Here is a 14,585-nt window from a genome sequence, read left to right on the forward strand (position 1 = left end):
GTCAGTATTTTCTCCGTGAGGAGACGAACTTAAATGAAGATAGGTGAGTGTCAGGCACAAGAAACTATTTCATGAATGTCAGTGAACGGTGGGAAAACTATGTAAGAAGTGCACTGGGACCAGAAGGGGTCTGCCCTGGATGGTTTGAACACTGGCTGTTCTAAGAACTGGGACCTGAACCACGTGATTTGGTGCAGGTCCTGTCCTCTCGCTCTAGAGCCACCTCTAGTCAGCGATGGCACAAACGCAGTTTCAAGAATCTCCAAGGTTCTCGTAGCAAAGGTTTGAAAGCACTCTCACTAGGTTAAGCTGCTATTTTTCCATCTATCTAGCTCCAAAGCCACCCATATCAGCGCCACTGACGTCCCAGAGCTTGCCTACTCTTCTCTCGTCTCCACCATCGCCCAAACTGAGCCCCCTCGCTTTTCCCGGTTCCTAAGACCACTCAACTCTCCTCACTCCACCTTTTCCTTAGCCGATCCACCCCCAGCCCTATCCCCACGCCCACCCCCTCACATCATCCAAGACGCTTTCCCCCTCCAGCTGCCCGGCTCCATTGATGTTGCCGAAAAGGAAACCGGTTAAAGAAAATGGGCGGCCTCCAGAGGAATCTTCATCGCTGTCCGTATCTGACATGATGGCGGCAGCGCTGCTGGCAGCCGCTTTGAAGAACACCAAATCCCACTCTCGCCCCATATGCCGGAAACAACGTGGCCCAGAAGTGATTCTCATAGTTCAGTGACTCTACCAGCCCCTACCGGATGCGGAATAAAGAAAAAGAGAACCGGAAAGGCCGCCAGTCCTACGAGAAAGGAGAATTATATAACAAACTCCAGGAGGCTTTTGATTGGAACACGTGTGAGGAGGCTGGATCTGTGAAAAGAGGTTTTTCGGTCCCGCCCCCTTCCGCCTATTTAAGCAGGAGCTGTCTCAGTGCACGGGGGGGAGAGCGTGATTCCTAGGTCACGTGATTACGTCCTACGTAACCACGCCACAGGACACGGAAGTAAAGATTAGAACCGGTTTTTCTTGTCTGTGTTGTCTCCTTCTGTACTGTTTCGATCCAAAGAGAAACTGGCAGTGTGCCAAAGGTACCTCTGCAGTTAGTTGTTTTGAATTGACATTTACCCTTAGAAATGGATTTCTTCCCCCCTTTTTTTTTCGGGAAATGTGAAAGTAAAAGATAAGTAAAACGAACAGGCGACCCTTCACCTAGATTCACAGTTGTAACATTTTGCTAGGTTTTTTTTCCTGAACCATTTAAAAGTGGGTTACAGATATCGTGATTCTTCACCCCAAAAAATACTTTTTTCTACACAACCACAATACCATTTGCACATATTTAAAACTTAACATTAATTCAATATCATTTAACATACAGTCCGTATTTAAATTTCCTCAATTGTCCTAATTGGAGCATTTTACATTTCAATCCGGGATCCACTCAAGGTTCATGCATTGTATTTGTTTATCTCCCTTTAGTCTCTCAATCCAGAATCCACCAGCATTTTTCTTTGTGTTGCATGACACTACGTATTTGGAAGAATCCAGGGAAGTTGTCTTGACAATATTCTATATGCTGAATTCGTCTAATCTTTTCTTCAAAGTGATTCCGGTTAAATATCTTACCGGTCATCAGAAGGCACAATGTCAGGTTGTCCCAATGTTGGTGATGCTAAATTTGATCACTTCAAAAAAGTGGTGTCCACCAGATCTCTCCATCGCAATGGCACATTTTTCCTTTTGTATTAGTAAATAACCTATGGGGTGGTACTTTGAAATTCTGTGAATATTCTGTTCCCTATCGCCCTTGCACCCAAAGGTTTTAGCATCCGTCGATGATCCTTGCCTGAATCATATTGGAAGAGTGCAAAAGGGTGATTTTTCTAATTCTTATTTCCTTCTACATTTATTAACTGGACTTATTCAGTAAAGAACTTTCCCTTTTCTTATCTCCTTTCTTGTATTTTTATTTTAATGTGTTACAATCTAACACCATCATTATCCTTTTTGATCCTCAAACTGTTACAAATTTGTCCAATGGTTACCACTTCACTCTGGCTCCTGTGTCCTTTTGACATGACCCATGACCCCAATTAGTCTTTGAGCACTTCCTTGCTTTTTGGCACAAGATGTTCCAGGCTCACTCTGTGCATTCCCTGTCCTGGATCTGATATAAGCCATTTCTCCAAGGAGCCCTGGTTCCTTTTAGTGGGGAATGGTGTTTAGAAACTGGGGCATCGGGACTTCCCTGGTGGTCCAGCGGCTAAGACTCCGCCCTCCCAATGCAGAGGGCCCAGGTTCAATCCACATGCGGCAACTAAGAGTTCGCGTGCTGCAGCTAAAGATCCCGCACGCCGCAACGAAGATCCCGCGTGCCACAACTGAGACCCGCCACAGCCAAATAAATAAATAAATATTTTTTAAAAAAAACAAAACTGGGGCATCATTGCTTGTAGGCCCTTTCAGTGGAGAGAGAGAAAAAATTTTAAATGAATGAGTTTATACTACTACCTTCGATTCAAATCTAATACCACAGGGTTCTCCCTCGCCGTTCCCCATTTCATATTTGTATCTTGCTTCTCTTACAATGAAAACTCTGGTTCCTAACACCAATATATTACTCTTTTCAGAATTACAAACCAATACCACTACCAACAATTAACCTAAGTTCAGAAGTGCTTTGCAGTTTTCTGTCCTTAGACTATATCCTATTAAAAATTATGTGGGGCCTCCCTGGTGGCGCAGTGGTTGAGAGTCCGCCTGCCGATGCAGGGGATACGGGTTCGTGCCCCGGTCTGGGAGGATCCCATATGCCGCGGAGCGGCTGGGCCCGTGAGCCATGGCCGCTGGGCCTGCGCATCCGGAGCCTGTGCTCCGCAACGGGAGAGGCCACAACAGTGAGAGGCCCGCATACCGCAAAAAAAAAAAAAAAAAAAAAATTATGTGAATCTTTTTTTTTCCTCTGTGGAGTTGTTTCTGTTTGTATTCAACTTTAGGATTTGCTTTTATTGTCCTTTTTAATAAAAAGGATAAAAATTTTATAAAATTTTTATTTTTAAAAAATGTAAACTTTTACATGGTTCAAAGTCAAAACTATATAAAAAGCTATTTCCAGAGAAGTCTTGTTCCCATGCCTATGCTCTCTGCCCCATTGTCACCCACTCCCTGTAACCATTTTCATTAATTTCTGGTTTATCCTTCCTGTGTTTATTATTTTTCTCAATTGAGGCGTAATTGACATTAACATATTAGTTTCAGATGTACAGCATGATTCACTATTTGTATTTCCCGTTTCTTTTTGCAAATATATGCAAATGAGTATGTTCTTATCTCTTCTTTTTCATTATATACCCATGTATTGTTTGATTCCGTTCATATGAAATGTTCAGAAAAGACAAAGATTAGTGGTTGCCTAGGGCTGGGGGTGGGAATGGGGATTAACCGCATGAGGGATCTCTTTGGGGTGATGGAATTGTTCTCAAACTTAATTTTGGTGATGGTTGCATGACTCAGTAAATTTACTAAAAATCATTAAATTGTACACTTGAAACAGGTGAATTGTACAGTATGTAAATTATACCTCAATAAAGCTGTTTTTAAAAAAAACAAAAAACATGGTTTTGCACTTCTTTACTCGTGCACTTACTAGTGTACCAGCGCTATTTACAGTTGCCAGCCAGGATGGGGGGGGTGTTCTTTGTGGTTTTTTGGGGGTGGGAGGAGATCGAACCCACTCTCTCAGCAGTGAAGGCACAGAGTCCTAGCCACTGGACCACCCACCAGGGAATTCCCTAGTTCATTTTTATAACAAACGGGAAGGAGATTTTTCTGATATAACTGGAAGAGGCAAAAAATATTAAATGATATATCTTATCTTCACAACCCAGCCCCTAGCAGTCAAGCCTGTAACACAGTAGGAGCTTGATAATTGTTTACTGAACGTAGTGTAATAAGTGAGGAAAATCACCAACAGGGAACTAACTGGTCTGTCATTATTGAAAACCAGGAAATGAAGCTAAATCCTGGGGATGAATAGGTAGGGGGTGGGCAGGAACTAGACAATCAATGTTAGCAGGGCAGACAGTTCCTTACCCTGATTATCTGATGTAGAGAAATAAGCACAGCTACACATAGGTGCCATGTGCAATATGACAATTATAGTTATTTCATCCTTTGCAAGCTGAAAAGCATTTAGAAACCATTCAAAGCAAAGGGGTGGTGGTGAGGAATTGCTTTGATTTTTAGAAAGCAATGGACCCAGTAAAATCAGAAAAGTTTATTACCATTCCTTATGAATAATTTAAAAGTGATATTAGCATGTTAGTCTTCATACAAATTCCTTTCAAGTATAAAAACCAAGACGTCAGTGTATGCTTAAGACTATTAAATCAGACCAATACAAAACCACTCTCTCAGACTTGTGGATCACACCTCCATTTATTAGAGGACACAAATTTGCCCAAACCAAACCCAGGCTTACATTTGGGAATTTGCAAGGCAAAGGGAGAGCAGGAGGCACTATTAAATTAAAAGCCAACTTAAAAGATTTCAGTAGCTAAATAGAAAGTTCCCAGAGACCCAGGTGACAGCCATGTTTCTAACCCCTTTGAACCATGAAGTCCTGTGAGCACCCAAGGTGGCATCAATCAGAACATCCTGAGACTGGAATACACTTTCATTTGGCTGCCTTTGGGAAAACCCAGTGACTCTACCCAAGGGCAGTGGGCACAGTGCCCAGAAGCCAGTTGACTTCTACAGTGGCCACGTTACTGTAACAGCAGCCCCACTTTCCAAAGTGCTACTGGGCCTTAGTTGAGGAGGTCCACCCTCACCCTCTTCCAGTTGACTCACTTCTCATATAGAATCCCTGCCACCCCCAGGAGGCCCTGAGTCACACACTGGAAAATAGATACAGTACATTGGACCTGAGACAGAAGGCAAGCGCTGGACAACAGTATTCATCCTGGATCCTCCACAGCTTTAGACAATCAGCAGTGTAGAAATATACACCAATGAAGTACTATGTGAAGTGGAGGGTACAGTCACGAAGGAAAAAGAAAAGAAAACACTAGTCCAATGTGAGGGAAAGGGCAACCAGAAGAAAAGGAGGAAGAATAGAGAATTTACATAATCATTTTTAGAAAATATTTATTTATTTATTTTGGCTGCACCGGGTCTTAGTTGAGGCAGGCAGGCTTCTTAGTTGTGGCAGGCGGGATCTAGTTCCCCGACCAGGGACCAAACCTGGGCCCCCTGCATCAGCAGCGCAGAGTCTTACCCACTGGACCACCAGGGAAGTCCCTACATAACCTTTTATCTTCTATCAGTACTTGATATTTGACCTCCAGGTTCCAGGTTCTCCAAGGGTAGAGTTGCCGGATTTAGCAAATAAAAATACAGGATGCCCCATTATATTTGAATTTCAGATAAACAGCAAATAATTTTTTAGTGTAAGTGTGTCCCAAATATTGCATGGAACACACTTATACTAAACAATTATGGTATTTTATCTGGCAACCCTATCCAGGAGGTTCAGTTAGCCTGAGGTTACTCTGATCATATCCCGTCAAAGAGCAACAGCAAGATGATCACAGAGTGAAGCTCAGGCACTCCACCCACCCCAAGGGGAGGTATGTGTTCCTTTCAGCTCCATTTCCCAAACTCTCAAAAATCCCATGCTATTCTGGCAGGGTGAGAGGATATGTGCACGGTGGAGTTGTCAACCACTATTTGCCAGGTAGAGAAGTTAAGGTTTCCTTCCATATCAAATGAAGAAGGTCAAAAATACAGCTAGGGAGAAGGAGCAGCAGGCCCGCTAGGATATGGAATCTGAATCCTTCCACCCCGAGAGAAGGCCGAGCAACTCCAGCAACACCACCACAAGGGCGATGACAGCCCTGCGGCCTGGAAACCCAACGTACCCCAGCTCTCTTGGAGCAACCTCAAAAGGCACACAGGGCTGAACACACACACAGGGAGATACACAGAGGCGGGAGGAACAGGAAGAGAGCAAGGTAGTCTTTATAGTAACTCAGAGGAATGACAGCAGAAGAGAAGTATCAGAGGGAATCACAGAACCCCCTGACAGTGACTGGCAGGACATTTTATTTCGTTGGTCGTTTCATTGGTTTTATTTAGGGGGTTAATCTTCAGTGGTCTTTCCTTCAAGCGGAAGGATGATGAGAGAAAAAAGAGCCACACAGAAGCCTCAGAGACACAGCTCTTCAGAGGGACTGTTCATTACACATCACCATGCCTACTGTGCTAACAGAATCCAAGAGCAGATCTGAACATCAGATCCCACAGCCAATATACTATCGTGACTAAGTGCCAAACCCACCTCCTGAGGATGGAAGAGGAACCAATAACAAGGCCATGGCTGGTAAACATTCCTGTCAAAGGCATGAAGAGGGAAACAGCACAAAGAACAGGACCACATTATGCTTTTTTCAGTCTCCACCATGAGCATTCCCAGTCCCTTGTAATCCAGCATCTCTGAAACTGTGTTCCCAAAGATGTTAATAGGTGTTGCATGGGGCCAAAAAACAAAAGTTCAGTGAAATAAGTTTGGGAAATATTGCATACTTATTAAGTTATAACTTCCTGCAGTAGAAGAGGAAACTATCCGGCATTATTTAAATCACTGGTCCCTGCCTTATTTGACCAGAGAACCCTTTTAAGAAACATCTATTACCATCTCACAGAACTCTAGAAATGCTGCTTAACCATTACTGCAAAAATATCTCCTCTCAAGAATGGAAAGAGCATGTCAACATTGGGAACACCTAGGAATCACACATAAGATGGTTTCCAAATATTAGTGTATCAGAAAGCTTAAGGCAATGACTTGAAAACTTGTAGAACCTTGTCCTTCTGTGAGGCACTTGCTCAACGGTAAATACAGCCAGGAACGCTGAAATTAGATTTCAAACAGCCAAGCAAAAGCCTACAAACAACAGTGCTAGGCTGCTCTGCTTAGTCGTGGCCTGGCCAGGACAGAAAACAACGGCACTTGGTGGCATCTCCTCTTACCACTTCGACAGGAGAGACACACACACTCTCACTCTCTCAAACTTCCTCCAAAAGGTTCAGACCAAACTTCAAAGCAGCCAAGTGCAAACTAGCCTCTCTTTGTTCCTCCAAAAGCTGAATAACCTGGAGTCTAGGGTTTCCAGGGGAAGAGATAAGTGGCTCACGCTGGCATTGTTAAATGCTGTCAAAGGAATTCCCCCTTATTCTGCTTAGGTGCAGTCTCCAAGCAGCACCCCAAAAGCTATAAGAGGACACACTTCTTGCTGTTCTTCTTTGTGGCAGGGTAAAGCACAGCCCGGACAGCTTCTGAAAATACCTCATGGACCCCATCCTGCATCAGGGCTGAACATTCCAGATACTTCACAGCCCCCACCTGCTTAGCCAGGGAAGTGCCTTGCTGAGGAGTTGTGGGCACTAGGCTCTGTTCCTTCAGCTTCTTCACTGTCTCAATGTCACTTCGCAGGTCCCTCTTGGTGCCTACCAGCAAAACAGGTACATTGGGGCAATGATGGGAGACCTCTGGGTACCACTTATGCCTCACATTGGCATAAGAAGATGGGTTGCCAATGGAAAAACAAATGACGAAGATATTGGTCTGGGGGTAGGAGAGTGTTCGCAGTCGGTCATACTCCTCTTGGCCAGCTGTGTCCCACAGGTTCAGGCTGACGATCTGGCCGTCCACAGATGTCTGGGCACTATAGTTGTCAAAGACAGTAGGGATATACTCCTCGGGAAAGGCGTTTGTTGTGTAACTGATGAGGAGGCAGGTCTTACCTACAGCCCCATCTCCCACAACCACACATTTAATTGTCTGCATTCTTCCCTTGGAGTCCTACGGACAAGAGAGAAAGAAAGAATGTTCACAGACGTCTGGTTAATTTAGGGAGCCTAAGCCATATAAACATTTCTCTCTGAGGAGAAAGAAAGGAGGTGAGACCCCCCCACCGCCACCACCACTTGCCTGGCCTCTTAACACTATGGAAGAGTCAGCTGCGAAAGGTTGCAGAGGGCAAGAATTCTTACCATGGAGTCCATGGACTGCTAGAGGATAAGCTTCAGTAGATTCTAGAAGCCACCTCTGCAGTTGTGTGCAATATTATGTGCATAAGGAAATTTTTCTGGAAAGAAGATCCAAAGCTGTCATCAGACTCTCAAAAAGGACTGTGAGCCCAACAAGATAGGTATTTATGTTGCAGTATCGTCATAAGGTCTGCATATACAATATCAAAGGTTCTAAAATATAGCAGATGCTAAATAAATGTTAACTAATTAAAAAACAAAAAAAAAATGGTATAGAAAGAAGGTTCCCAAGGTTGAAACGAAAGGAAACACGTCTTTTACTTTGGGTCTGTGGCTATAGACTCAGCAAAGTCTATAAAACTCAGCACTGTTTTCTCTTCCTGAAAAACAGTGACATCATAATATTGGAGAGAAAGGTAGGCCAGTCAGACTCAGCCATATAGAGAAGTGGCTGAGTCCAGACTCTGAAGTCAGACCTCCTGGAGTCGAAAACCAGTCCTCTCTTTTCCTAAGCTTTGTGAAACTCGGGCAAGTTTTTAACCTGAAGCTTACATGAAAGAATGCATGTGCTGTACTTATTAGTGCCTGCCACATAGGAAGTACTCATTAAGTGTCAGAAGCTACTATGACTTCACAGAAATTACTAATGTGCCGGGGAAGGCAAAAGTTCTATAATGTGAGTACAATGCTAGACAAACCAGGGGGTCTCACCCCTTCCGACCTTATCTGAGTAAAACTACAGGTCATAACACCACTATATTCTCGTCAATTTCTTCATGAATCAAGTATTTGCGAGTTAATGGTACAACACAGATGATCCCCAAGGAGCACGTTTACTATGAGCTCCCATGTCTGTATCCCCTTATTAATATTCTGTCAATGCCCTACTGTGTCAGTGCCTCCACAGCACTCCATTTTCTTTAGCTTCTTAACTAGTACCCTAGTTTCAGACCCGATCCTCACAGCATTAACTTCAAGTGTCCGAACATGGAGGAAAGGGGACACATTATCATATGTATTTGATTATGGAAAAAAATTTGAGAATCAATTAGTTTCTTACCTTGGGAGTGTGGGGGAATAGACACATTCCCCCATCCTGCTGTTTTATTAGCTAAGGTCTACATTAGGTCCATATCGTAGACAAAAACCAGACAAAACAAAACAGCTCACTTTGGGTCAAGGTAAAAAAAAGTTGGCCTTCTCAGCATGCTTCGCACAGGCCCGCTAGGGGTAGCTCTCTCCTCACACAGCCGGCTCTGCCCAGTGAGGCGTTCCACCTAGAAGCCTTCCTTTCTTTGGCACAGGTCCCACAGCTAAAAGTCCAGAGCCTGATTCAGCTCTAGTAGGCAATCATCCCAGAAGACTCACTGACCATAGCTGTCTTTTTCCATCTAGGAATACGCATGAGGATCAAACACACAAGGTCAATGGAAACAGGGCAAAGTCACCACCACACTCCTTGAGAATAGCCTTCCTTGATTTTCCCAGTTTGGATTAATTTCTTTTGCCTTTGATAGCAATCACTGCCTGTACAACTTACCTTCCCAGCTGCCTCTAGGTATCATCCGGTGTCTCTGCTCAAAGTGACAATAGTGCATCTGAGGGGGTTGCTGAACCAGAGCAAAACTCAGGCACAAAGACCATTTTGCATCCCAAGTTCAGCTCCTCACCTCTATAACTAGGAAGAGCCATCTACACTCTTTTCTACTTGTTTACGTCTACCAGTACTCCTGGTATATATAATAAATACCAGACCTACATGATGAAATGCACCTAGAACATGCCAGGTCTGAACAAAACCAAAACATCCTCACCTATAGCAAACTCTCAAAGAAAGGGAAGGTTCAGCAGAAGCGGGGCGGGGGGGGGGGGCTGCTTTGTACAGTTGACTCATTCATTCAGCCCACATATTCATTATACGATTTTCTCTGCTTGTGTGTATATTTGAAATTCTCCATATTTAACAAGTTTAAAAATAAGACTAAAAAATATAATCCAAAAGAATTGAAGACAGGATCTCAAAGAGATAATTGCCCACCCATGTTCATTGCATCATTATTCACAATAGCCAAGAGGTGGAAGCAGCCTAAATGTCCATCGATGGATAATGGATAAAGAAGAAAAAAAAAAATATATATATATATATATATATATATATATATATAATTCAGCCTTAAAAAGTAAAAGGAAATCTTTTCATACACTACAACATGGATGAACCTTGAAGACATTATGCTAAGGGAAATAAGCCAGTCACAAAAAGCCAAATATTGCATGATTCCACTTATATGAGGTATATGAGGTATCTAGAATAGTCAAATTCATAGAAACAGAAAGTAGAATGGTAGTTGCCAGGGGCAGGGGGAGGGGGAAATGGGTAGTTGTTTAAGGGGTACAGACTTTCAGTTTTTCAAGATAAAAAAATTCTAAAGATCTATCGCACAAAAATGTGCATATAGTTACTGTTACTGTACTGTACACTTTAAAATGGTTAAAAATACTAAAAATAAAAATAATACTTTTTAAAGGGCTGGGAACTCTGAGAGAAGGCTAGGAGTTACAAGAGAGAGGCAAATATTCTGTTTATCACCAATATGAGAAAAGCTTGTTTCGTTCAGCTCCATCATCCAGCACAATGCTGTCCGGTTACAGATCACCCACAGCTTTTCCCTTATCACCATCACTATCCACACACTCTCCCAGGCACTACTATGCACAATGCACTGCTAGGAGAGACTCAAAAAAGGGGTTAAAAAAAAAAGAACGATGATAGAAGTTTATAGTCTTAGGGTAAACGCAGGACTTCTATAAAAAGGTAAACAATAATACACAGTAAAGCATGGTCCAGAGAAAAGTAAGTTGCTATGAGGAAACAAGGGGAAATTAGAAACTGAGAGCCTGTTACAGGCATTGTGTAAAATACTCTCACATATCTTATTTAAGCTTCATAGTAGCACTGTAAAGTAGAAGACATCACCTCAGCTCAGAGATCATTAAATATGCCTCTAGGATTGGAAATTGGAAGAGGCCTGGAGCTGCAGAGACCAACACCTCAGAAGGCATTCACTTTTAACCTTGGAATTACAGTTTCTTCTAAATCTTCCATTCTCATCTGACAAAGCATCCTTCTTCACATGTACGTTTCCCAGCAGTCACTTTTCTCCTAGGTTAGAGGCACAACATAAAAGACCCCATAACTGGACTTCCCTGGTGGCGCAGTGGTTAAGAATCCGCCTGCCAATGCAGGGGCACGGGTTCGCTGGTCCGGGAAGATCCCACATGCCGCGGAGCAACTAAGCTGGTGTGCCACAACTGCTGAAGCCGGAGCGCCTAGAGCCCGTGCTCCGCAACAAGAGAAGCCACTGCAATGAGAAGCCCGCGCACCCCAACTAAGAGCAGCCCCCGCTCCCGCAACTAGAGAAAGACCGTGCGCAGCAACGAAGACCCAACGCAGCCAAAAATAAATAAATTTTTTAAAAAGACCCAGTAGCAGTAAAGACAAGAATGCAGCTCAGAGTATTACTATTTCTAGCACATTCTCCCCCCGAGTCTCACCCTTTCCAAAAGTCAAACCCACTTGAAATCACTCTAACTTTCTGAAACTAAAACAATTCAGCAGAAGACCCTCATTTTTACTTACTACTTTCTGCAACTTAGTTATCTACTAAATCTGGGAAGCTTTTTCACATTGAAGACTGACTTTTTGGTTCAAGTCCAGTCAAAGACACCCCAGGGCGAAGGAAGCCATGTGAACACTCCCCAACCCGGAGCCAGGGGAGACTATCCTGCGCTTGGAAACTTAACCAGAGAGGCAATTCTAGTGACCCATCGATAGCCACCGCAAGCCCGCTCGGCCCTTCCCTCACATCCTTTCCACCGAGGGTCCTTGGTTCTGGGACTTCAGATGGACTCGTGAGCCTGGGACAGAGAGGTGCCTCACGTCGGATTCACAAATAGGAAGAGCTGGCTCGATCTCCCCCGCTATACATACAACTCATCCCACTCTCAAATCCCTTCCATCCAAGGAGTGGCTCATATACTAAGGTAACCGTCCCGGGGATGGGGAGACTCGAGGAGAAAAGAGCGGATCACGGGGCCGCCTGGGGGGGGGGGTTCTCCATAAGGATTACCCAGCAAAGTAGTCGTCCTCCCGCGCTGTTGTACCGCAGCTGGCAGAGCCTCCCAGGCGTCCCTCGCTGGGCTGGGCAGGCTCGGCGGGCTCGGCGCCACATCCGGGCAGCTACCGAGTCCCGCCCCCGTCGTCGGACGCAGTCTCCACCCGGTGCCCCGCGACCTCCTGGGAAATGGAGTTCTAGCCCCAGCCGCGTGCTCTGCAAGTCACTGGCTTCTAAACTACACCTTTGGGTAATCAAGGATCTCCGGGGTCCCAGTTCCTCGGTTCGGAAGTCCCCGAGCTTCACATTTCCCGTGACAAAGTGAGGCCGCCTCCTCCTCCCCAGACCGCTGTTTTCTCCTCAAGACAAATATTAACATAAAGAGGCAGTCAGGGAACTGAAAAAGTGTTAGTAAAAACGGAGGCGATAAAAGAAAATGTGGTAGTGAGTTAAGGTAGCTGTCACCATATATTAGTTTGCATTTTCTAGAGTTTTATATAAATGAAATCATACAGTATGCACTCTTTTTTTAACAGCTTTATTGAGATATAAATTCACATACCATACAATTCACTCACTTAAATTGTACAATTAAATAGTTTTTTATATATTATATTATTAATTTTTTAAAATAGTGGTAAATATATATAACAAAATTTGCCATTTCAACCATTTTTAACTGTACAATCCAGTGGTGTTAAGTACATTCGCAATGTTGTGGAACCATCACCCTTGTCTATTTCTGAAACTTTTTCATCACCCCAAATAGAAACTTTGTACCCACTAGGCAATAGCTGCTCATTCCCCTCTTCCCACCACCCCTGAAAACCAACCTCTAATCTACTTTCTGTCTCCATGAATTCGACTTTTCTAGCTACTATTCATCTATTGCTGGACATTTGGGTTGTTTTCAACTTTTGACTATTGTGAATAATGCTGCAATGAACACTGGTGTACAAGAATATGGTTTTGTTGATTCTTCTCTATTTTTTGTTTTCTATCTCACTGATTTCCACTTTGATCTTCATTATTTTTGTTCTTTGAGTTTTATTTGCTCTTCTTTTTACTGAAGTGAAAGCTGAAGTTATTGTTTTGAGACTTCCTTCTGTTCTGATATAGGTGTTTAGTGCTTAAAAATTACCCTGTAACTATTGTTTCAGCAGAATGTCATGAATTATATAGTGTGGTTTCATTTTCATTCAGTTCAAAATATGTTCTAATTTCTTTTTTGATTTCTTCTTTGTCCCATGTGTTGTCTAGAAGTGGATTATTTAGTTTTCAAATATTTGAGGATTTTCCAGAGATGTTTCTGTTATTGATAGGTAATTTAAATTCCATTATTCATATTTTGTGTGACTTGAATCCTTTCAAATTCATTGAGACTTGTTTTGTGGCCTAGAATATAGCCTATCCTGGTAAATACTCCATGCACACTTGAAAAGAATGTGTATTTTGCTGCTATTGGGTGGACTGTTCTATAAATGTCAACCAGGTCAATTTGGTTGATAGTGTTATTTACTTCTACTATATCCTTGCTCATTATATGCCTACTCGTTCTATCAGTTATTAAGAGTATTGAAATCTCTGACTTGAATTGTGGATTTGTTTATTTCTCTTTGCAAGTTTATCAGTTTTTGATTCATGGATTTTTTTTTTTTTTTTTTGGCCGTGCCACGCAGCATGTGGGATCTTAGTTCTCAGACCAGGGACTGAACCTGCATCCCCTGCAGTGGAAGTGCAGAGTCATAACCACTGGACCACCAGGGAAGTCCATGATTCACATATTTTGTAGGTCTTATACTAGATGCACAAGCGTTTAGAATTGTTATGTCCTCTTCATTAATTGACCCTCTATCATTATGAAATTACCTTCTTTATTCATGGTATCTTTGCTCTGAAATCTACTTTGTCCAATATTAATATAGCCCCTCCAGCTTTCTTTTGACTAGTGTTATCATGGTACATTTTTTTTACATACTTTTACTTTTAACCTATTTGTGTCTTTGTATTTAAGGAGTATTTTTTGTAGGCAGCATACGGTTGGGTCCTGCTTTTTTTACCCAATCTGATCATCTTTACCCTGTAACTGGGGTGTTTAGACCATCTACATTTAACGTGATTGTTGATTTGTGATTGTTAGGTTTGAGTCTGTCATCTTGCTATTTGTTTTCTATTTGCCCCATCTCTTCTTTGTTCCTTTTTCCGCCTTCTTTTGGATTAATCAATATTATTTTTATTCCATTTTATCTCCTTTGTTGGCTTATTGGCTATACCCCCCCCCTTTTTTTTTTGACCACATCAAGCGGCATGTGGGATCTTAGTTCCCCAACCAGGGATCAAGCTCACGCCCCCTGCATTGGAAGCATGGAGTCTTAACCACTGGACCACCGGGGAAGTCCCTAGCTATACCTCTTT

At 42.9% G+C, this 14,585-nt stretch overlaps 1 protein-coding gene and 1 pseudogene across 8 annotated transcripts in view; both read right to left on the reverse strand.

The window, feature by feature from the left end:
• Positions 1-724, reverse strand: part of TAF1 (TATA-box binding protein associated factor 1) — an 84,969-nt gene extending 84,245 nt beyond the window's left edge. For all 7 annotated transcript variants that reach the window (XM_081222737.1, XM_081222740.1, XM_081222738.1 and 4 more), the window contains exon 1: positions 517-724. In XM_081222737.1, the coding sequence (XP_081078863.1) occupies positions 517-696 (180 nt within the window). In that variant the 5' untranslated portion in view covers positions 697-724. The remainder of the gene's footprint in view (positions 1-516) is intronic.
• Positions 725-4,432: 3,708 nt separating this feature from the next.
• LOC308608507 (rho-related GTP-binding protein RhoG-like) lies at positions 4,433-12,287 on the reverse strand (annotated as a pseudogene). The gene is made up of 2 exons (XR_014017883.1): positions 12,186-12,287; positions 4,433-7,867 (listed from the first exon to the last, which is right to left on the reverse strand). The product of XR_014017883.1 is annotated as a rho-related GTP-binding protein RhoG-like (transcript).
• Between the last annotated feature and the right edge of the window lie 2,298 nt (positions 12,288-14,585).

This window comes from Mesoplodon bidens (assembly GCF_964165515.1).
Source record: "Mesoplodon bidens genome assembly, chromosome: X".
Lineage (NCBI taxonomy): Eukaryota > Metazoa > Chordata > Mammalia > Artiodactyla > Ziphiidae > Mesoplodon > Mesoplodon bidens.